General features: G+C 36.7%; 3 protein-coding genes and 1 long non-coding RNA gene across 5 annotated transcripts in view; 3 read left to right on the forward strand and 1 right to left on the reverse strand.

Annotated features, from left to right (window-relative positions):
- The window catches only part of ankrd27 (ankyrin repeat domain 27 (VPS9 domain)), a 40580-nt gene extending 39488 nt beyond the window's left edge, over positions 1-1092 (reverse strand). For both annotated transcript variants that reach the window (XR_010893871.1, XM_067378941.1), the window contains exon 1: positions 958-1092. The gene's annotated coding sequence lies outside the window, so the exon portion shown is untranslated. The remainder of the gene's footprint in view (positions 1-957) is intronic.
- A 7191-nt stretch (positions 1093-8283) lies between these two features.
- Positions 8284-23426, forward strand: LOC137014582 (uncharacterized). The gene is made up of 3 exons (XR_010893870.1): positions 8284-8712; positions 10594-10768; positions 23299-23426. It is a non-coding gene; the product is annotated as an uncharacterized lncRNA (long non-coding RNA).
- On the forward strand, positions 11750-12231 carry LOC137014540 (histone H4-like). The gene has a single exon (XM_067378913.1). It carries the CDS (start codon positions 11765-11767, stop codon positions 12170-12172), a length of 408 nt encoding a protein of 135 aa, XP_067235014.1. The 5' UTR covers positions 11750-11764; the 3' UTR covers positions 12173-12231.
- LOC137014554 (histone H2B) lies at positions 13053-13951 on the forward strand. Its single transcript, XM_067378927.1, has one exon. It carries the CDS (start codon positions 13523-13525, stop codon positions 13895-13897), a length of 375 nt encoding a protein of 124 aa, XP_067235028.1. The 5' UTR covers positions 13053-13522; the 3' UTR covers positions 13898-13951.
- Positions 23427-24112: the final 686 nt, after the last annotated feature.

A 24112-nucleotide genomic window follows, 5' to 3' on the forward strand; every position in this document is an offset into this window, starting at 1 on the left:
TGTGCAGTATGCAGCAAACTGCATACTTTTATTTTTTAAATGGTTGTATAGCCCAACAGTGTAAACAAAATTAATACTATTTTGTTAACAATTATTTAAATGTGTGGAGGATTCACAAAATCTATTTAAATGTTCAATCTACAGTGAATTCTTAAAAATGTTGTCAATAAAGATTACAAAATGTTGATGTTGGAAAAGTGCATGCCAATGTCCATTTGCCACAACTTAACCAAACTCCCTGCTGAATGTTTTTACAGGTTTCTTTCTTTCTTTCTAAAAAAGTAATTTCTCAGCAGTAATTCAGTAAATAATAAAAAGAAAACAGCAGACAATTATGAAGTTTCAATTCAAAACATGATCACGTGCCTCACTACAAATCAATGAGAATGACATCAGTTATGTTCATGTTTCACAATCATGAGCACTGTATTTACTGTATTTAACACTTATATTCGTTAAAATAGATGAAAGCACTAGAATAAAAGGCTGATAACATTTGATAAAAGTAAGAAAAATAACAGCAGAATCAAAACAACAACGTTTAGTGCTCGTATACATGGTTAATCATGGGTTCAGTCTGGAATCCGCATCTGATTCAGATCACACATAAGTTGACATTCAACACTATGCGTACTAAAACAAGAAAACAAACATGATCTGTATTTCATGACTAATAGCAACCGAAGCTAACTAGCCATATGCGAACCCCAAAAACACAAACCGCAGGGGTCAGTCGGCTGGTCAGGGGTCGTATTTGATTCGCTGCAATGGTGTGTGTAAAAATGCATGTTTCGTTGGTGCGGTGTATAAATGATGACAATATGAGTGCTAATATTAGTGCTCGTTTTCTGTCAGTCTCTGAGACTTGCTATTGCTAACAGCTTTAAAACAATAGAGCAAAAACACAGAAGACATAACTATGAAGCCGTTCTGAAGGAGGAAGGAGGTTAATCTTACCTCATATGATTGTGTACAAGATGGTAAAGTCGTAAACAGAACATTTACTGGAGTATGGCAACGAACGCAGGAACATTTCAGACAGCTATCGTCAGTAACTGATGATTACACCGACACGATACACACCAATCAGAGCTGTACTCGATGAAGCCTTAGCCAATCACAAAGCGTCTTTCAGTTTGCCATCGTGACACAAGGAAGCGTCTTTGTTGGCTGGGCAAAATCTTCTTTAAATTATTTACATTTGGGAACAGGTGCGAAAATATAACATTACTGAATTTTGCAGTCAAAAATAACAATAAAATAAAATAACTGGGAAAAATGTTATGAATTACCTGGCATGAACCTAGACAACAGCGTGCTCTAGTGGAAAAGTATAGTGATGCGAGAATCGAAGCTTTTCAAAGATTCGAATCAATTGAGCAATGAATCACTGTTTCGAAGCGTTCGGATTATCACACGATGCTGACCCCTGCTGGTCAGAACAGTGTAAATGGAGAAACATGCATAAAAACAGCTTTTACAAACCCATTGCAAATGTTTTATTGAAAGTATAATCCATCAAATGCAATTATGTAATAAAATGTAATTAACTAATATCATTAAATATTAAGGGTCTATAAAATATTATCATTATATCATTTATCATTTTATAGGGCTACTTTGGCTCAGCTAAACAGGCCATTAACAGGTAATTAAATATTGAGTCGGCGTTCAGACATAAACACGGAAGCGCTGCAATGAAAATACCGTACGAGTCTGACAGGGGAGAGACAAATTTGTTAAATAAATGTGTTCTTTGTTTTGTTTTTGCGTGCAAAAAGTAATCTCAACACTTCATTAATATTAAGGTTGAACCACTGTTGTCCCGTTGACTATTTAACGATGTTTTTACTACCTCTCTGGACCTCAAAATATGCAATGACGTTGCTGCCTCTGTGTGTTTCAGATATCCTCAGATTTTATCAAAATATCTTAAAGGGTTAGTTCACACAAAAATGAAAATTCTGTCATCTATTACTTACCCTCATGCCATTCCACACCCGTAAGACCTTCGTTCATCTTCTGAACACAAATTAAGATATTTTTGATGAAATCCGATGGCTTCGTGAAGCTTGCATAGCCAGCAATGACATTTCCTCTCTCAAGATCCATTAATGTACTAAAAACATATTTAAATCAGTTCATGTGAGTACAGTTCAATATTAATATTATAAAGCCACAAAAATATTTTTTGGTGCGCCAAAAAAACCCCCCAAAATATCGACTTATTTAGTGATGCCCGATTTCAAAACACTGCTTCAGGAAGCTTCTGAGCGTTTTGAATCAGAGTGTCGAATCTGCTGTTCGGAGCGCCAAAGTCACGTGACTTCAGCCGTTGGCAGTTTGACACGCGATCCAAATCATGATTCGATACACTGATTCATTATGCTCCAATGCTTCCTGAAGCAGTGTTTGAGAGGGAGTAAAATCTTTGCGTGGCAGGGGGAGCTGCCACTGGACCTGCCACGGTTATGCGCGCCTGCCTCGGGACCTGCCACGTTATATGCGCCTGCCTCGGGACCTGCCACCGTTATGCGCGCCTGCCTCGGGACCTGCCACAGATATGGCAAGCCACAGATATACACGCTCCACGCGAGCCACGAGACGCGCTCTATTATGGACAAAAAGAGCAAATAAAATATGAGTTAAGATGACAAATAGTGCAATCCTGCTCTTATTTATGTATCCGTTTGCTTTCATGTGTCAATCGCAGTGTCTGGTAGCTGTAAACAGTGAGAGATCTTGAGGCAGGCGCGACGCTAAACTGTGGCAGGCGCGACGCTAGTAATAGTCACGAGACGCGCTCCATTATGGACAAAAAGAGCAAATAAAATATGAGTTTAGATGATAAATATTGCAATCCTGCGCTTATTTATGTATCCGTTTGCTTTCATGCATTAATCGGAGTGTCTGGTAGCTGTAAACAGTGAGAGATCTTGAGGCAGGCGCGACGCTAAGCTGTGGCAGGCGCGACGCTAGTAGGAGCCACGAGACGCGCTCTATTATGGACAAAAAGAGCAAATAAAATATGAGTTAAGATGACAAATAGTGCAATCCTGCACTTATGTATCCGTTTGCTTTCATGCATTAATCGGAGTGTCTGGTAGCTAAACAATGAGAGATCTTGAGGCAGGCGCGACGCTAATAGAAGCCACGAGACGCGCTCCATTATGGACAAAAAGCGAATAAAATATGAGTTTAGATGATAAATATTGCAATCCATCTCTTATTTATCTATCCGTTTGATTTCATGTGTCAATCACAGTGTCTGGTAGCTGTAAACAGTGAGAGATCTTGAGGCAGGCGCGACGCTTAGTAAGAGAAATGCGACGCACTCGGGCAAAAAGAGCAAATAAAATAAAAGTTAAAATGATAAAGAGGGACAGGATTGTGCACTGTTTGCACGCCTGCATCAATCGGCATTTATCATATATGCATCATATAACAGTGGCAGGTCCAGTGGCAGGCGCGCATAACCGTGGCAGGTCTTAGTGGCAGCTCCCCCTGCCACGCAAAGATTTTACTCCTACTGCAGTGTTTTGAAATCGGCCACAGATAAAACCCTTTTTTCAGAGACCTTAGAATTGTTGTATATTATCAAGGTATGATTTTCTAATTTATATTATATGTGAGATAGCTGATGATAGTTCTAATCTATCATTTATTTGTTTGATGTATAATAAGATTCTTCACTTTATTAGTTTGAGGAAACAACAGTTTATCTTTCCATAAGATAACGTTACTCTGCCACATCATTTTAATAGTTTAACAATTGCTTTCAGTTAAAAGTATCAAAATTTAGTGAATTAATGCTTTAAAAGATCACAAACATCTTCCAATGGGTTATGAAAATTACAAAATATAATATATAGTATAGTGCTAATAATAATATTAGTAATTATAAAACAGAATAATAGAGAATAAATACTTTTCCGGGCTGGTAAAAAGTATTTTAAGTATTTAAATAGTTGTTTATACAAAAATATGAATGGCTGTTTGAAAACATGTAAATGCTGATTACTTTTTCCCCTGTCCGTTACAAGTAGGCATAGATAGACACATAGATGCCTCATTGGCGGGCATTTCAATGAGCCGCTATGTGTAAGCCGTCCGCCATATTGGAGCGGTCCATGAACATTCTAGGCCTTGTCCCAAATGGCGCACTTCATGTGGACCTTCGGTCTCGTGGACTTGAATTGCGCGTGCTTGCCGAGTCTACGAGTCTGTAGGCCATCCCATTCAGCATTTTAACACTCTGAAGTGTGCTCAGCGGCGCCCCCTTTGTACCCTTTGAAGCGGTCTTCCGTGAAGCCCGCATAGATGCAGGCTCCGCGCACTTGCGAAATGCCAATCAGACAACGGATGGGAGGAGATTTCGCTCAAGAGCAATTGATGACATGACTGAGAAGAAAATATTTAAGTGTAGGTATCATTACGATTTTTATGACCTAGTTGTACATTTTACCAGTTGTTACCTACAGTTTATACAAACATTATGGTCATCGACAGTGGTTGATATCTCAAACATAAGCTAATAATAATAGCGCGTTGAATAATACGATCACATTATGATTCATTAAATAAACAGAACCGCATGTCAGGGCTTTACTGAGTCATATGTAAATTTATATTTAAACCTGTAAATTCTTGTGAAACTCATGCACATGTTTATTATGTTTTAAAATTGTAATCTTAGTTCAAATGGAACATTATGTATTATTATATACATTATTTAAATAAACATGTATATATTGTCTAATGCCCAGGTGGCATAAGCAAAAGCAGGCCGTGTAGTTGACATGGAGATAATATTTTACAGAAGAAAAGAAACCTGTTCTCGATGCTAAAAAAATATTTGTATAAGATATTTGGGTAACTTTACAATACGGTTCATTAGTTAACTACATTAGTTAACATGAACTAATAATGAACTGCACTTATACAGCATTTATTAATCTTTGTTAATGTTAATTTCAACATTTACTAATACATTATTAAAAGCTTGTTAACATTAGTTAATGCACTGTGAACTAACATGAACAAAGAATGAACAATTGTATTCTCATTAACTAACACTAACGAAGATTAGTAAATACAGTAACAAATGTATTGCTCATTGTTAGTTCATGTTAGTTAATCCATTAACTAATGTTTAACAAATGAACCGTATTGTAAAGTGTTACCGATATTTGTAATATAAATATTTATTTAAGGGACTGTCCCAAAAATACCTCTCAATGTGCCCTTGTGGACTCGCGCCAAGGGCCCTATAGGTCTGCACTACATGACGTCACCAAAGTGTGGACTCTGCGGAAGTCCGGAGTGTGCCATTTGGGCCTTAGAGCAAGTTGACAGCGTCTGCAATCAGATGATTTCGCTAAACTAAACAAGACGAAGACGTCAGCTAACACGACATTAAAAAAGTTACCATAGTACAAGTAAAAACATTAAAAGTACTAGTAAAAACGTAATATTGAGTAAACCAACACATTCTCACTTGTGAAAGGTTATCCCATTACTTTGGGAGTTTAACCCTCTGGAGTCTGAGGCTGATTTGGGGCCTGGAGAAGTTTTGACATGCCCTGACATTTGTGCTTTTTTCAGTTTATTAATGGAAAAAAGTGTCATTACACTGTATTCAGCACAAACTAGGCTACAATAATATGTGAGAAACATGTATGTACATGTTTGTGTTTTTGAAGGAATAACATTTATGTGTGGTTATTGAAAAAACAAAAAACTTAAGTCACTGAAATAAGGCCAAAAAAAGTATAGTAAATCTGTGTTTACAAGACTTCTGGGTATTGGAGGTTGTAAACTAGAGTTTTTGCTTCAAAATTATGTAAAAATTATGCTGCTTACTCCTTCATATAAAACAATATATTGATTTAGTTTTTGTAAGACACTTTTTGCCAAGAAACACAGTATGCGAGGAGGCGTGAATCACCACTGAAAATGGGCCATTCTCACCTGAGAAGACAAAAGAATTGGATAGTAATGAGCTGAAATAACTTGCATATTAATGAGGCATTTCAGTCAGGTAGGCTGTGAAAAAAACCTTCTGTGATGTCTCAAGCTCATCATGATATATGAAACATACAGAAAAATATTATTACAATATAAAGTAATGGTTTTATATTATACTTTAAAGGAACACTCCACTTTTTTTGAAAATAGGCTCATTTTCCAACTCCCCTGGAGTTAAACAGTTGAGTTTTACCGTTTTCAAATCCATTCAGCCGATCTCTGGTTCTGGCGGTACCACTTTTAGCATAGCTTAGCATAGTTCATTGAATCTGATTAGACCGTTAGCATCGCGCTTAAAAATGACCAAAGAGTTTTGATATTTTTCTTATTTAAAACTTGACTCTTCTGTAGTTAAATTGTGTACTAAGACCGACGGAAAATGAAAAGTTGCGATTTTCTAGGCTGATATGGCTAGGAGCTATACTCTCATTCAGGCGTAATAATCAAGGAACTTTGCTGCCGTATCATGGCTACAGCAGGCGCAATGATATTACGCAGTTGATACAAAAATAAACGGTAAAACAAAAATGTTAGTTTTCTTTATTTTACAAATAGCACAACATTGTGTTTTTACTCTGAGTGAACACAAATAAAAGGATATATTCTATAGTTTCAATTGATATATTACTTATGTCTCTATGCCAAAAAATGACGGAGTATTTTAAGTCTGTTTTGCTGCAATGTGAAAAAAAACCTGCAAAACGCGCCGGCGCGTTTTCAGACCTCAGAGGGTTAAAGGTGCCCAAGAATGCTTTTTCACAAGATATAATATAAGTCTAAGGTGTCTCCTGAATGTGTCTGTGAAGTTTCAGCTTAAAATACCCCATAGATTTTTTTAAATTAATTTTTTTTAACTGCCTATTTTGGGGCATCATTAACTATACACTGATTTTGGCAGCACGCCGCCCCTTTAATTCACCTGCTCCCTGCCAAACGAGCTCTCGACTATATTACAGTGCATTTACAAAGTTCACACAGCTAATATAACCCTCAAATGGATCTTTACAAGATGTTCGTCATGCATGCTGTATGCATGCTTCGGATCATGTGAGTAAAGTATTTATTTTGATGTTTACGTTTGATTCTGTGTGAGCTTGAGGCTATGCGCTGTGGCTAATGGCTAATGCTACACTGTTGGAGAGATTTATAAAGAATGAAGTTGTGTTTATGCATTATACAGACTGCACGTGTTTAAAAATGAATACAGTAATACCGTGAATACAGTAAGAAACGATGGTAACTTTAACCACATTTAACAGTACATTAACAACATGCTAATGAAACATTTAGAAAGACAATTTACAAATATCACTACAAATATCATGTTATCATGGATCATGTCAGTTATTATTGCTCCATCTGCCATTTTTCGCTGTTGTTCTTGCTTGCTTACCTTGTCTGTGCACAGATCCAGACGTTAATACTGCCTTTCCTTCTCTAATGCCTTGAACATGGGCTGGCATATGCAAATATTGTTATGTTGAGATCTGCGTGTTTTAAACAAATGAGATTTACATAAGAAGGAGGAAGCAATGGGGTTTGAAACTCAATGTATGTCTTTTCCATGTACTGAACTCTTGTTATTTAACTATGCCGAGGTAAATTCAAATTTTGATTCTAGGGCACCTTTAAATCTCGGTGGTTTCACAACCAGAAGCAGCGCAATGTTGTGCCATCATTGATTCTTAATGTGAGTGATAACAACCGTGTCTGGAGTGGTGGAATGAGGCACATACACATACATATCTACACGGCAGGTATCGCAGACAGAAAGTTGCACTTGCGCGGTGCTGCTTTGTGTACAGGAGTTACCATGGTAACCGCTGTATTTCTGCTGTTCCGTAAGTGCCACCTCCTGTCAGAGAGTAAATTTGCATTTTTATTCAGCCTGTCTGCTGCTTTTGTTCAGATCAATGTGAAAACAAGACCAAATTTTCATGCAGCAAATATACGTGTATGTAACCCTGGGTTTAATCCTTGTGCATATTAAATGTACACATTCAAGGTTGAGTCCTTACTTCGTTTATTCTTAAGCGTGTTAACCGGTATTTATAATCTGTGTACATGCAAATTTGATTAAGTAAAGTCGTCTGTTTGGATTGGCTTGTGTAAGTTATGGTCCCACCCCTTTTACTGGCAGGTGTATTCTGATTGGTGGATTATGATTCAGTGGGGAGAACAGTTAAATGATTGAAGAGAGTGAGACGCACGTTATTTTCTTCCGTTGGAGGTTGCAGTTTTAAGATTGTTTTTTTTTTTTTTTTTGTAAAGTGGGAGTTTTTTTTCGACAAGACACTCTGTCAGTGTTTTTATATAGTTCGCTATCTTATTTTAGTATTTTAAGTGAGTTTAATGGACTACGCATCACGCGAATAACACTGTTTACATTCGGACAAGAAGACGGTTATTGGGAGTAACAGTGTATCATTGGGACAGGCGATTGTTGAAGGACATACAAACGATACAAGCTCTGGTCGGCTTTACACTACGAGCTTCTCTGGTTCCGAAAGAGAGTGGTCGCAACCCCAGATAGCGCTCTGAGTCCCCGCGAGATTCAGAGTTCCTCTGGCACCGCTGGATAGTAACTTACACTGCGTCACGGAGGACTTTAGTGGCCGGTGACGGAGCGAGTGAGAGAACGAGCGGACCACATGTCGTGGTTGATTGCGCCACCCCTGGATCGAGGTACTCAGTGTTGTTTATTTTGCTCATTGGAGTGAAGAGGCCAGTTTGTGTTTTATTAGGCTGTTTGTAAATGCATGTGTGTGTGTGTGGGCCCACAAATATGTAGTTTATTTGTGTTTGTTGTCTGAATGTTTTTATTGCTATGGTTACTGTCTAGTTAAGCCTTCAGCTAGCCGTACAATAGCCCGTCATCATTTCCGTGTCTATATATGGTTATAGATTGGTGTATTTTCTTTACATCCGGTTCAGTCATCTGCAGATACTGAGATTATTTTACAATAGTTATATTTGGAAGAAACCATGTGAACTGACTAGTTTATTAGGGGTGTTATTATACAAGTGATATTAGACTGTTTAATGTATAACTGTATTATTATTTACTCATTTATTTATGATCTTATTTTATTTAATCTATTTATTGACATCTTGAGTATTTATTGATCCACTTTCTGTGATAATACAACATTGTAGTTTGTTATACTTACCCATACTTACCTAGGTTATACTTGCCTGTATTGTTAAGTCCTTTAACATAGGTGTTTTTACAGCATCTATCTGGCTACATAAAAGGGAAAATTAAGGCTTAGCTTATTAATATTAGAGGTGTGTAATAATTTAAAAACTTGTCAAGAGACATATTACCAGAACCTGGTGCTCCACCCTAACAGAACTTGGGCGTGGTAAATCCTAAGAGGGTAGGGGGCGCTATACGCATTATTGTAAAATGTAACTGGTCGATGGAATAGAAAATGAGGTATCTATAATTATTAAGTTATTAAATAATTATTAAATTATTTATATAATTAAGTATTTTGAAGTGTCCACGATAACAATACCATGCACGACACTGATACCGTTGTTTCATTGGCTAAGTGTACATTTCCAGTAGTGACGGTTCTAAAACACTACTAAAACATACTACAATAATGTTAAATGATTTGCAACTATACTAAAATTGTATTTATTTCCCCCAAATAAAGGATTATGTGTTCCCTTTTTTCACTACCAAAACAGTGATGTCACAACCGAAACTGTTTCGGACCGGTCGTGACTTTCAGTAGTGACAATTTCAGATATTTTTCAGCGTAGCTCAAAGATGCTAATCAGCACATGGTTATGTAGTTCAGTTGTACACACACAACAACTAATTTTTATTGTAAAATACCCCAAAAAGTTTGCTTAAATGATTAGTTCACTTTAAAATTAAAATTACCCCAAAGCTTTACCCAACTTCAAGCCATTCTAGGTGTATATGAAATTCTTCTTTCTGATGAATGCAATAGGTTATAATAGGTTATTATATTAATAAATATCCTGAATAAATATCAACTGAGCTTTATAATGGCAGTGAACAGGACCAACAATATAAAGCTCATGAAAGTGCGTCAATCCAATGCAGGCTACTCCACACGGCTCCGGTGAGTTAATGAAGGCCTTCTGAAGCGAAGCGATGCATTTGTGTAAGAAAAATATCCATATTCAACACATTATGGAGTAAAATATCAAGCTTCTGCCAGACTGCCTTCCGCATTCAACTTAGGAAGAAAGCGTAACGGTTACTTTTTTTTTTTTTTTCTCCGTAAGTTAAAAAAGTTGAAGGTGTAGGACATAGCATGAATGCAAATGCGGACCAGACAAGTAATTTTGCTTTTTAAAAAAATAAAAAATACCAAGCTTCTGCGCACATACACACTCAAACACGCAAACCTATAGACTAAACATGTAAATGAACGGCAAGAATGCATTAAAGGTATTCAGTTTTTCAGTAGGAAAGGTGTCATTTAAGCGGCCCCTAAAGTAATAATTAACAATTTTTAACAACCCTGTTTAATAAATGGTTTTAGTTTACTTTCCTGTCTGTAATCCTCTGTTCTGTGACAGTGTGGAGTACGTTTATGATGGATGGATGTGGATGGAGACACTTTCTTGAGCTTCATACTCGTTGGTCCCATTCACTGCCATTATAAAGCTGGGATGCGTCAGGATATTTATTAATATAATTCAGATGGTGTTCATCAGAAAGAAGAAAGTCATATAGACCTAGGATGGCTTGAGGGTGAGTAAAGCTTGGGCTAATTTTTATTTTAAAGTGAACTAATCCTTTAATTGCAAAAAAAGAAAAAAAAAGAAAAGGTGTTTGGAAATGATGTTCCTTAAAGTTACACACAGATTTTTAGAATTTTGAACACATTTAACTCAAATGATGAGACCCATCACACACACACACACACACACACACACACACACACTATAAATATATATGTGTATGTTAGGCTTCGGGACAGCCACCTCCCAATTGAAAGTACTCAATAAATTATAATTTTGTATATATTACCATTACAGATATTTTAAATATCTTAGTAAATATCTAAAATTTGAATACTTAATTGATTTTTAAATGTGGGGCAGCAATTTGCACCAATTCTGTAAAATGGCCCATATAGCGGTCCTTTTCTGCTCAGACGGCTAAACCGCCATTGAAAATTTAGAAAGGGGTGTTTTGTGTTTATCTTCATGAAACACTATGTAGGACACTAACTGTAACTTTATATATAAATTCACAACAACAACATATATATCACACATCTCCTGTATGAAAAACTACTTAGAATATAACTAGGCTACAGTATATCATATATCATTACATTGTCCATCTGTTCCAACTATCTGTAATCTGTTTTAGTAACTTTTCATTTCACAAAAACACAATCAAATGCAGTTCAATTGTTTCTGTAGGCTATGCATGAAGACCAACAGTGAATTATCTACCTTACATATATTTAATCCGTAGTGCAGATCATTATACTATCTGATATCTTAATGTAACGTTTCTATTAAATAAAATAAATAAATAAAAAAATGCAACAAATCATCGTCTATAGACGGAACTAATGTGTAAGTTTCGAGCGTTAATTTAATGATGTTTTTATATCCTCTACTGTCCGCATCGGAACAGAGGCATAAAACTGCCTGCTCCAGATGCTCCAGATCTGCAGCCTCCTCGTACATGGAATGACGGGTAATTTATGACGTTGTGTAGCACCGCCTTTGCATGTTTCAACAAGGTCCTGTAAGCGACTGTAAAAGCTCTTCTCGCACGCCCTACTGGCCATTCAAACGTCCAGTACCAATAAACCTTGTTGCAGCAATGTCTGGAAGAGGCAAAGGCGGTAAAGGGCTCGGAAAAGGAGGCGCCAAGCGTCACCGTAAAGTTCTGCGCGATAACATCCAGGGAATCACCAAACCCGCCATCCGTCGTCTCGCTCGCCGTGGCGGTGTCAAGCGCATCTCCGGTCTGATCTACGAGGAGACCCGCGGAGTGTTGAAGGTGTTTCTGGAGAACGTCATCCGCGATGCCGTCACCTACACCGAGCACGCCAAGAGAAAGACCGTGACCGCCATGGATGTTGTGTACGCGCTGAAGCGACAGGGACGCACTCTGTACGGCTTCGGAGGATAAACTTCTCAAATCAGGAACAACTACACCAACCCAACGGCTCTTTTCAGAGCCACCCACTCTCTCACATAAAGAGTAATTGAAGTTTTGATAAAACGATTTGTTTCTTGGATTCAGAAAAAAAAAAAAAAAAAACGTATAAACGGCGTTTCACAGTAAAATATCGAGACTAGTAGTATAATTTATTATAGTTCTCTTTAATAATAAAACCCAGAATATGTTGGTTGAAGTGGCGCACAAAGACCTTTCGTAATACATTACACTATTTAACGACTTAACTGGTCCCATTCTGGTCTAATTTAAAGTTCTCAAGAGATGAAAGTGCAGAAAACATGTAACTGGTGTTTCGTTTTACACAAATGGGCTTGTATTTATTAATCGTGTAGTTTCAACAGTTTCACGAATCAATGAAGTTCCGAGGAAAAACTGCTTTTAAAGGATGTCTGACTGATAATGGTCTCTTTCCTCCAACACTCCCTCAATGGGTCTAAAGGGCTTTGAAACCTAGCCTGGTAATACCAGACTCTGCTACTTCACTTTGCTTCGTAGACAGAGTCTGGAATGGCATAATAGAGAAGTGTTTACTCTCTCGCTTGTCTGAAGTTTAAAATCATTGGTTACCCGCAAGCCAATCAGATACGTTTAGTTATGACGTATGTTATGCGCCTGTACAGCCGCATCGAAGCACAGACATTATGCATCGAACTCAAATCTATGATTGAACTTTCACTGTAAACCTGTTGTAAACACGATGATGCGAGCGAAATACCGGAGTGAAAAAGAGTTGAATGTTCTCCATAACAGAGCGAATTGCATCCCGTGTCTCGTTTCCCATTTCCGCAGTCGTTTCGGTTTTCGATTTCTCTAACCTACAATGTAAAACTCGGCGCTTAGCATCTACGTCACGACTCTCAGCCCGCCCTCTGTTCGTTGATTGGCCCGGCTGTTTCCAGACCGGTGGAAAACAGAAAGCTCTGAAGCTGTATCAGACTGAGTACGGAAGCGAAATGAAATTGAGCGGAAGTAGGAAGTCTGACGTAGTCAGGCTATTTGAAACCACACGATGTTTCAAAATATTTGTCTAGAAGCGCTTGTTTTCTCAAACTAGTAATAAAAAGAGCGGGAAACAGTCAGGGTATAGTTCAAACTTTGAGCGGTTGGCGGCGGCGAATGTGATTGGCCCTCATTCCGCTCGTGACGCTTTGAGTTGTCCAATGAAATACGACTTTATGGGTTTGGCCTATTAAAAGATGCTATCTGTATCTTTGAAAATTAGCATAGGGCAGTGCATAAATGCCTCTGTGTGGCTTCTGATTTCACATTGCTTTGAGAAGTTTGTGTTCAAAAAGCATCATGCCTGAACCAGCAAAGTCCGCGCCTAAGAAGGGCTCCAAGAAGGCCGTCACGAAGACCGCCGGTAAGGGAGGAAAGAAGCGCAAGAGGTCCAGGAAGGAGAGCTACGCTATCTACGTCTACAAAGTCCTGAAGCAGGTTCATCCTGACACCGGCATCTCTTCCAAGGCGATGGGCATCATGAACTCTTTCGTCAACGACATCTTCGAGCGCATCGCCGGTGAGTCGTCTCGTCTCGCTCACTACAACAAGCGCTCCACCATCACTTCTAGAGAGATCCAGACCGCCGTGCGTCTGCTGCTGCCCGGAGAGCTGGCCAAACACGCCGTGTCCGAGGGCACCAAGGCCGTCACCAAGTACACCAGCTCCAAGTAGAGATTCAACCGAGACTCTCAGCGACCCAAAGGCTCTTTTAAGAGCCACCCAACTTCTTCTTAAAGAGCTTCTGTTTGTAGAAATAACGCTACGTATTTTTTGAAAAAAAAAAAAACCGTTGAAATAAGTTTTCTAAATTGTCTCATGAAACTTTATCCAAGTCTAATACAAAGCTGTAACTTCAGTCATTATTCAGCGACAGTAACTCTACAGTAACTTTTTTTTTTCAGGAAAAATTAAATCGAGGTAAACTGGGTTTGGAATGATGTGGATAAAGAAAAGGTTTTAAGTTTTGGACAAATTATTGATTTAAATACACAGATGAAATATCAATTTTAGCTCAAATGTTCATAAGTTATAAATCATGTACTTTTATTGCTGTTAAAACACTTCAATACTTGATCTCATTAGTAACTTACTCCATCAGAAATCTGCATATTAATGAAGATCAAGTTTACTGTGCATTTTCAAAGCATGTGATTTTAAGGTTCATTACTGTAGACAGGAGCATTTGGGCCTAGTTAAGTTGACTTCTGGTTCATAGTAATAGTCATTTTAGTGAAATTATCTTGTCAGGAGGGTGTTTTTACAATAAAGTCTGAAAAATCTTTCAGTCTTTGGATTTCTCATTGTCAGTTTATTATGGACTAATGTCCTGCAGCTGTTTGAAAATGTGTATAAAAAACTATCTTTCAAGTGATGTCAAATAATGATGAATGAAGGACAATAATGAGAACTGAATATTACACTGATGTCCCTGTACTGGAGCAGCTATTATGATGCTTAATGAAAGAAATCAAGTTGTCAAATATTGGTGACAATATGGCATATAGAGAGGTTTATGAGCAATTTTATGTAGGTCGGTCATTTCTGACCTGCAACACCACAAGTGTTACTTTGTGCCATTTTGTACCAAATAAAATAATTTCAAAACAAGTTACACATTAAAGCACACTAGTGTGAACAATTGTAAAGAATATATTAAAATGTATTTCAATTTTGCCAAAATTACCCTTAAATGTTTTTTTTTAGTCAACAATTGAGGTGCATAAGTTCAGAGTAATGAGGCCTGCAATCAGCCAGATCCAAAAAGAAATACAAAACCTGTGCTAATCGAATGAAAACAAGCTGACAAAAAGATTGAATCCAATATTTAGATATAAAGTGAACTGAGAGAGTTGCAAACAATTTTAAAAGGTCATAATTTTTGACCTTAACACCAAATTAAGCAAAGGGTTTTGATCGCCGCACAAGGGTTAAAGAGGTTGTTCATGGATGAGATGCAGCAGATAGAGAAAGAAAATCAAGTGTCCAGCTGAAAGACCAAACTGAAAGACCGTGTGCAAGCTGGACACTTGATGATGTTTTTCTTTTACTATCTGCTCCATCTCATCCACAAGAAAATCCATTTAAAAAATAAAAAAAAAATGTTTGTAAAGAAGTTAGTAATAACTTATGGCGGCAGGTGAGGATCGCGGTACAGATCCAGACACACTGGACACATCCCCAGGTAACAAAGTTAATCATACAGAAGATTTTTCTTTTTTTTTTTTAAGGTAAACTAACCCTTTAAAGGCGATTATTACTCGAGCCAAGCAATTAACAAACAGCCCAACTGGACATGCATACATACAACAACACATTCGCACTAGACACACAAACAAACCAACTGGACAGTCTTACAAACATACCTAAATAACTGAAACATCTGTCAACTAAAATGGTGTGTTTGATCCGGGTTGGAGTTAAACTCTGCAGGACAGTAGCCCTCCAGCCGCAGGGTTGGACACCCCTGTTCTACCATAAAATGAGCTGTGTGAAACTCTGCAAGAAAATATCTAGTTAAAATTGCAAAGATGTAGTCAACTAAACATCATAATTTCAGTTTTACTGTCTGCTGTGTCTGCACAGACTCAAGAGCCACTCAGACCACGGCCGTTTGAGATGTTCTGAGTGCTGACAGTATTTCAATGTTAAAACAAACAACAAATGAATGGAAGATACCCTGATTCCTTATTTCATATTCATCCCATGTCCAAAACTCAGGATGTTGTCTTAAACAAAAGTAGGCTAGGGGTAGTTGTGTGCAGCTGCAAAGTAAATTAATATTTATGAGAAAGAGATGAAATGTAGTTGTAATAAATGTGTTAAGAATCCGTACAGCTGTAGAGCGAGGGACTTTTATTCTGTGGAGCGGAACAGATGAACAACTAATGATGACATGGTTTGATGTCTGGTTGACCAATCAGCGGGAAGAGGCGTTTCATTCCTGCCCACATGTAGAGATTGAATATTCAAGCTGATTATTCATTTTCAATCCCAGAATTCAGCTTGATTTTTCGTTTTTTGGTTCACGGGTATATATTCAAATTTAGTTTTCCACATGTGGGTGGTCATGAGACGCCCCTTTCTGCCGATTGGTCAAGCAAATCTGAGCCAAACGTCATCAGTCATTGCTCAGGTCTGTTTAACAAAATAATAGTCCTCTGGCTCTGCTTCTATAGCCGGACCGCTTCTTTGATTGGGCCTAGATTGGGCTATGAAAACCCCTTCTAATGCGCAACATGGGTCAAAAATGACCCGTATTTATTTCCTATGTAATTTCAATCATGGTTGAGTGTTTCTTCGCTGAATCTTTGAAAGAAATGTATTTTATCATTCATTTATTCCAGGTATTCTTTAAATATCTTGTTTTTGATTGTCAAAAATCATTATGTTAATTTTTTCTTTCTTACTTTATAAACAAACACAGTTTTTGTATGTCTACATCAATTTTACACACATGGGTCAAAAATTACCCATATTCATTTCCTGTGTTATTTCAATCATGACTGAGTGTTTCTTCGCTGAATCTTTGAAATAAATGTAATTTGTCATTTATTTATTCCAGGTATTCCTTAAATATCTTGTTTTTGATTTTCAAAAATCATAGCTTTTGTATTTCTATATTAATTTTACACACATGGGTCAAAAATGACCCATATTAGAAACCATTGCAAATTTTCGCAAGTAGGAACATATTTACTGCAGACAACTATTCATCCGCCACACATTTCACATCTCAACATGGCTGCTTTTGTATATTTGATGGATGAAAGTCATATTATATTTCATAGGCTATATATTATATTTCATAATCTTTATTTTTTTGTCACAAACCAATGCTACTGGTCACCTTTTACATCTATCAGTGTTCCTAAAAAGTAACAGTTTTGAACAAGGTTTCTGTCCAACAGTGAAAAGTGTATTTGAATTTGAATATTTGAATATTCTTGTGCTTTTCATTTTCTTTATCTAGAGTGTTAGCGGCTGGTCCTCAACAGAACTGAGGTGGATGATGACATCACTGTAAAAAAAGGCTGAAAGTGTACTTTGCGAACAGTTGAACACAATTTAAATGTGTATGTGCAGGTTCCACATACAGTTACAGAAATCTGGTGGAAATTATAAAAAGTTACAAAAATCTGTATACTGACCCTTATGTACGCTTAAAACATGAAGTATACTTCGGCCTTTAGAAAGATAATGACACAAAAAAATTTCATTCAAAAAGAAATGAAAAATTTAAATAAGGATTTGTTTATTGAGTAATACCTGGAATAATGAATGATGAAATTAATTTATTGTAATATATCGATATAGAAAATAACTCATTCAGGTCACTTTAGACCCATGTTGTATATGTCCAAAACTGTTACTTTTCAGGAACACTGACAGATTTAAAGGGTGACCAATTGCATTGATTTATGACAAAAAAATAAACAATTATGAAATACATAGCCTAATATATTAAATATAATAAGACTTGCATCCATCAAATATACAAAAGTAGCCTTGTTAAGATGTGAAATGTGTGGCAGATGAACAGTTGTCTGCAGTAAATATGTTCCTACTTGCAAAAATTTGCAAATATTAAAGATTTCTATATGGGTCATTTTTGACCCATGTGTGTAAAATTGATGTAGATACTGTGTTTGTTTATAAAGTAAGAAATAAAAAATAAACAATTATTTGTAGAAAATCAAATACAATATATTTAAGGAATACCTGGAATAAATGTATGACAAAATACATTTATTTTAAAGATTCAGCAAAGAAACACTCAACCATGATTGAAATTACATAGGAAATGAATACGGGTCATTTTTGACCCATGTTGCGCATTAGAAGGGTAGTGATACAAAAATGATTTTTCTTCAAAAAGTAAGAAAAAAATAAATAAAATGAGGATTTGTGATGATCAAAAAGAAGTTTATTGAGGAATACCTGGAATACTGAATGATGAAATTCATTTCTTGCAAAGATATAGAAAATAAAAACTCAGCCGGGTCGTTTTTGACCCATGTTATGCATCAAAGGGTTAACTGCAACTTAACGTGTTTCACAAAAATGTTTATATCAGAAATATTAAATATTAATCTGCACCCAGCCTCTGTTTTATTTAGCTGTGCGCTGTGCGGGTGAAGCACAGACCAATGGGGCGTCTCATGACTACCGACATGTGGAAAATTAATTTTGAAGACATTTATCCATTTTTTACCTGTGAACCCAAAAAAGAAAAAAGAAAGAAAGAAAAATCAAGCCAAAATCTCGTTTTTCATTAAAAAAAAAAAAAAAAAAAAAGGTTGTGTTTTCTCGTTTCTGCTTATTTAATTTCAAATTGGAAAAAAAGTATCAAAATGTACATGGACCATGCCTTAATGTTTAACTAGGAAACTTGCTTTGAAATGCTTTTATTTTGTACAAAATGGCACTAAGTCAGACTTGTGGTGTTCCAGGTTTTCTCAAAATGTTTATAAACCTCTCAATACGCTATATTATCACCAATGTTTGTCAACTTGATTTCTTTCATTAAGCATCAAAGCTGCTCCAATAATATTCAGAGTTCTCATTATTGTCCTTCAGTCTTAAGGCAGGAACACACCAAGCCGAAGGTGATGAACCAGTGCCGATGAAAGCAGACTGAGGGGTTGGCTCACGTCGTCAGCGTCTGGGTCCAAAGTTGGCCTGACACACCAATTCAACGCTAGACAGCCGTTGGCCAAGGAGCTCGTCCGTTCTGAGCCTGCGTGAGATGAAATGCCTTTCCGAACCAGCAGGTGGCAGTAGCTGAACAGCCAATCAGAATGATCAGATGGCCCGACAGACCGACGAGCTCCGACACCGATTCAACATGTCGAATTCGAATCGGCCGAAAAAAAGCTGACGATGTGGAACACAGAGAAAACTTAGTCGGTAGACGAACAAAAACTGCCCGACAGCCGACTGTCGGCTTGGTGTGTTCGTGCCTTTAGATGCTTCATTCATCATCATTTGACAGGTTAGTTGGAAGTTGGATATTTCATTAAAAAACAAACAAACAAACAAAAACATTTTCAGACAGGTGCAGGGCATTAGTCCACAATAAGCTGACAATAAGAAATCCAAAGACTGAAAGATTTTTCAGACTTTATTGTAAAAACACCCTCCTAGCAAGATAATTTCACTAAAATAACTATTAATATGAATCAGAAGTCAACTTAACTAGGCCCAAATGCTCCTGTCTACAGTAATGAACCTTATAATCACATGCTTCAAAATTCCCTTGCCTCTTCACTATATATATATATATATATAATATGATTTCTTTCATATGCAACCATAGAATGATTATGTGGCTGTTCAAATGTCCTTTTCAGAAGATCTGCTGATATCTGTGTTTGTTTTCTGTCCGTTTGGAGACACTCTTAACATGTGTCCAGCCATAGATCAATGGGTGCTTCTCAATTCTTATTTGTGCATCCTCATTTCCTTTCCTCGCTTCCTTTCCTCACGTCTTAGCTCCACCCCTTCAGGATGCGAGGGAAGGACACAAGGAAAAGAAGCGAGGACGGAGGAATTGAATCAAGTGAAATTATATATCCTCGCTCTCTTTAGCGTCATCAGCTGCACTAGAGGGATCTACCCACATGTTGTTAAAGTTTGGTTATTTAAAAAATATATAATAAATATAAATAAAGCAAGATGCCCCATTGAAATATATGAGCTATAACGTTTATTTAAACTGTAAAAGTAAAGCGTACATCTAAATTATTGTGACCGATATGAAGGGGGAGGAGAATGTATGTGCGTCAGGTTTCTCGAGACTTCTCGAGACTTTAAGACTTCCGCAAAGGATGCGCCCGGATTAGTTGACTTTACTAGAAAATTGTGTGGAAACCCGTTGCACTAATCCAGTTTAGTTTTTACACAAGTGGAAACTAAACAGGTTAAGTTGTATGAACATAAAATCTTAAGTTATGCAGCAGACAAATCAAGTTTTTATTTACAGAACTAATGAAATTCATTAGTTTTTACATTATTAATGTTTTTGAGCATACATTTTATAAAATAACTATTAAGGTAAACAAATGATTTTAAGTAGAAATGTTATATTTAAGTAATGTCTTGTAATTTAAAAAATAATACTACTTCAAATAAAAAAAAAACTAAATTTAAAAAATTAAACAACAACATTTCAATGTTTTTTTTTTTTAATTGTTGACAAAAAAGGTAAACACTTCAATGTACTTAACTTGTCAACCAAAAAGACAAGTAAAAAAAAAAAAAAAAAAAAAAATTGCATTAGCAAATGTTTTTGCTTAAAAATTGTAAATTGTTTACAGTAAGATGCACACAGTATTTAACAATATGCAGACAACTGAATTTTTTTTTTTTAAGATTAAAGAAATGGACCACACACGCACACACACACCACTTTTGAGTTGACGACATAACTGGTATCAATAGAGCAACAATATGCCATTTTAAACATACAGTACACTTGTAGCGCAGAACACTGGTAAACTTTAGAGCACTTACTGCAGTGACTGGACAATCTGAACAAGAATATGTTCAAAGATTCACATCGCCATTCTTGAGAACAAAAAACAGTCATGGAAACTTCTCACAATTCCTTTGTGAAAATCAAATTGCAAGGTTTTTTTTTTCTTTTTAAGTTTTTGTAAGCTGGATTTTAGTTCGCTGTGGCCCAACATGAGAAGAACTTGGGTGAACTGGAATGTGTTCTTCATTGATTTGGGGTAGTTGAGATGCAGTGCATATGCAAGTCCAAACAGAATGCACACAGCTTTTGGCAAGTCTTTAATACCTTCCATCACATCTTCTCCCTCATTGATGATCTTAATTGAAGCTGGATTGAGATGAAGGGAAGATGGGAGCACAGCAACTTCATGCTTAACAAGGGGATCCCAAAGTCAAGGTGGCGAAATGAGTGATCATCATCGGAGCCCTAACAACAGAGAACATTCATGAAATGTCTTATTACATAAACATCAATAATGTTAAACAATATAGTCTTTTAATGAGACAGACACATGAGGGAATGTGTGAAGTGGTTGCAGAATATGTCTATCGATAAATAGTAGCAAAATTTGAATATAGGAAGAGGTTAGAAAGACATTTTGCTACTAAGTTTCAGTGATTTAAAGGGTTCACCCAAAAATTAAATTCCTGTCACTATAACTCACCCTCATGTTGTTCCAAACCTGTAAGACGTTTGTTCATCTTTGGAACACAAATTAACATTCTGATAAAATGTGAGAGTTTCTGATCCACACATAGGCAGCAAAGTCATTGCAACTTGTAAGGTCCAGAAAGGTACTAAAGTGTATGTTAAAATAGTCAAAGTGACTGCAAGAATACTTTTTTTGTGCACAAACAAAACAAAAATAGCGACTTTATTCAACATTTTCTTCTCCTCTATGTCTGTCTGCTGTGCAGTTGACGTAGTGAACGCAGCGCTTCCAGGTTCTGTGTCAAAACGCCAACTCAGTATTGGCCGGCTCTTGTGTCAGCATCATCACACGCATGCATTGTGCTGCTCACGTGTACAGCGTTTGTCAATAACAAGAAAAAAAAAAGGAAGTGCTGCAATGCGTTTACTACATCAACAGCATAGGAAACTGACAGGGTAGAGAAGAAATTGTTGAATAAAGTTGTTATTTTTGTTTTGTTTTTGCGCATAAAAGTATTCTTGTTGCTTTATAACATGAACCACTGTCACGTGGACTATTTTCACAATGTCTTTACTACATTTCTTGACCTCAAAAGGTGCAATGATGTTGCTGCCAATGTGTGGTTCAGAAACCCTCAGATTTCATCAAAAATATCATCATTTGTGTTCTGAAGAGGAACATTGGTCTTATGGGTTTGGGACGACATGAGCGTGAGTAATTAATGACAGATATTTCATTTTTGGGTGAACTAACACTTTAAGCACTGTGCACACATTTTATTGAACACGAGGACTATCAGTTAATAAAACAATTATGTTGTCATGGTTCTTTGAGAAAATAAGTTACTTACAAAGCATGCTTTGAAGAAGTTTGTGGGGTTGTTACCAAGGTCAGTCGGGAGCCCTCTGAGCACCAGTAACCAGTTATATCAGTTGGCTCTTGAGTCTAGTGGGTAGTAAAATAAAACACAAAGTTACATAACTAGAATTACAAGAAATGATCTACAAGTAAGCTGAACCAACAAAGCACAAATTTGATTTTATTGGACAACCTTACTGTGACATTTTCATTACTGTAAAAAACTATGCAAAACTATGCAACAATGCAAGTGTATAATGGATCTGGACTAACCCTGGTTTGTTGTAAAAAAGCGGTGTCAACAGCTGTCCAGCATTCCCTCTCTTAGATCAAAAGATATCAGTTAGATGAAGACTGTGTCGATCAATGCTTTCATAGATTTCGTGCTTGAGGTTCTTTTCCACAATCCAGTTGAACTCCATGAACACCTGCAAAATACAGAGCAGCACATTTAAAAAACTAAATTATACTGTGGTTGAAGGTACCCGTGCTGTGTGTGAGAACAGATTAAAGGGATACTTCACCCAAACATGAACATTTGCTCATCATTTACACACCCTTATGCTGTCCCAGATGTTTATGAATTTCTGTTTTTCTTTGGATGAACACTAAGAAAGATTTTCATAAATCATTTCTGTGAGCTTAACTTATATATAATGCAAGTGTAAGGGATGGTAGTTGATGCTTTAAAAACCACACAAAATGAACACAATGGTAATTCATACAAACCCACAAGACGTTGATTCATCAACTGTGCTTGTGTGGATTATCAATGTTCACTTAATGTGTTTTTTTAAGTGTCAACTTTGGGGCTCCTGAATACTTGCATTATATGGATCAAAGATTAAGTTTATTTCCAAAAAAAAAAGTGTTTGTGTTCATCTGAAAGAAAGTCATATGACCTGGGAAAGCATGAGGGTGTGTATATGACACTGACAACAGTAACATTAAATAATAATAAAAAGATAAATAAGTAATTACACTCTTGAACATACCTGATCTTCTGTAAAAAGAGGACAACTGTCTGAGTGCTAATATTCTGCGCAGGTCCTGATGATTGGCAGATCGGCTGGAGACTGAGAGACGCCACCTCATGACCCCAAAAGGAACATTTAGTCCCTTAATCCAGAGTCCCTTTGTCAGCATCCTGATTCATGGATATATGCTTCTGACTATCTGTCCATATGTGGAAGATTTCTAATCTTGTCTATCTTCTCTTAGACAATCAGAATCATTTTTACCTTAATAATGACGTAGTTAGTAGACTGTGTTAGAGTATAATTGTTGTGGAAATGTGAATGTATGCAGCAGCCTAACAAACTCCTTGTGAGACCTGAAGCGGACTTCTGCTGATGAAACTGCAAACTATTCTTCAGTAAAAGTTCTTCAATTGATCGCATCTGACTCCTGGTCTTTCATTTGACATATCTGGTCAAGGGTCCTAAACTGTATTCCCAACAGCAAATAGTAAACTTGATCCCCATTAAGTGTTTTAACAGCAATAAAAGTACACAATTTGTAACTTAAGAACATTTCAGGGCCAATATTGAGATTTCACCTGATGTTACTTTAATTTACCCAAAATTGAAAACCTTTTTTTCTTTATCCATGTCATTCCAAAACCCATAGTTTACCTAAACGCAATAAGACATTTACGCAATAAATATACAGCTTTAATATAATTAAAAATAACGATAAAGTTCTTAAACTAGTCTTTTTTTGTACAAAACAGGCCTCTGAACAATGACAAAAATTAATTTTGGTTTAGACACGGATGAAGTTAGTCACGAGTGTTTAGAAAGCCCACTCCTGATACAGCTCACATTCCATCCTACAAACAGAAGCTCTTTAAGGAGAAGTT

This window comes from Chanodichthys erythropterus, chromosome 24 (genome assembly GCF_024489055.1).
Source record: "Chanodichthys erythropterus isolate Z2021 chromosome 24, ASM2448905v1, whole genome shotgun sequence".
NCBI lineage: Eukaryota > Metazoa > Chordata > Actinopteri > Cypriniformes > Xenocyprididae > Chanodichthys > Chanodichthys erythropterus.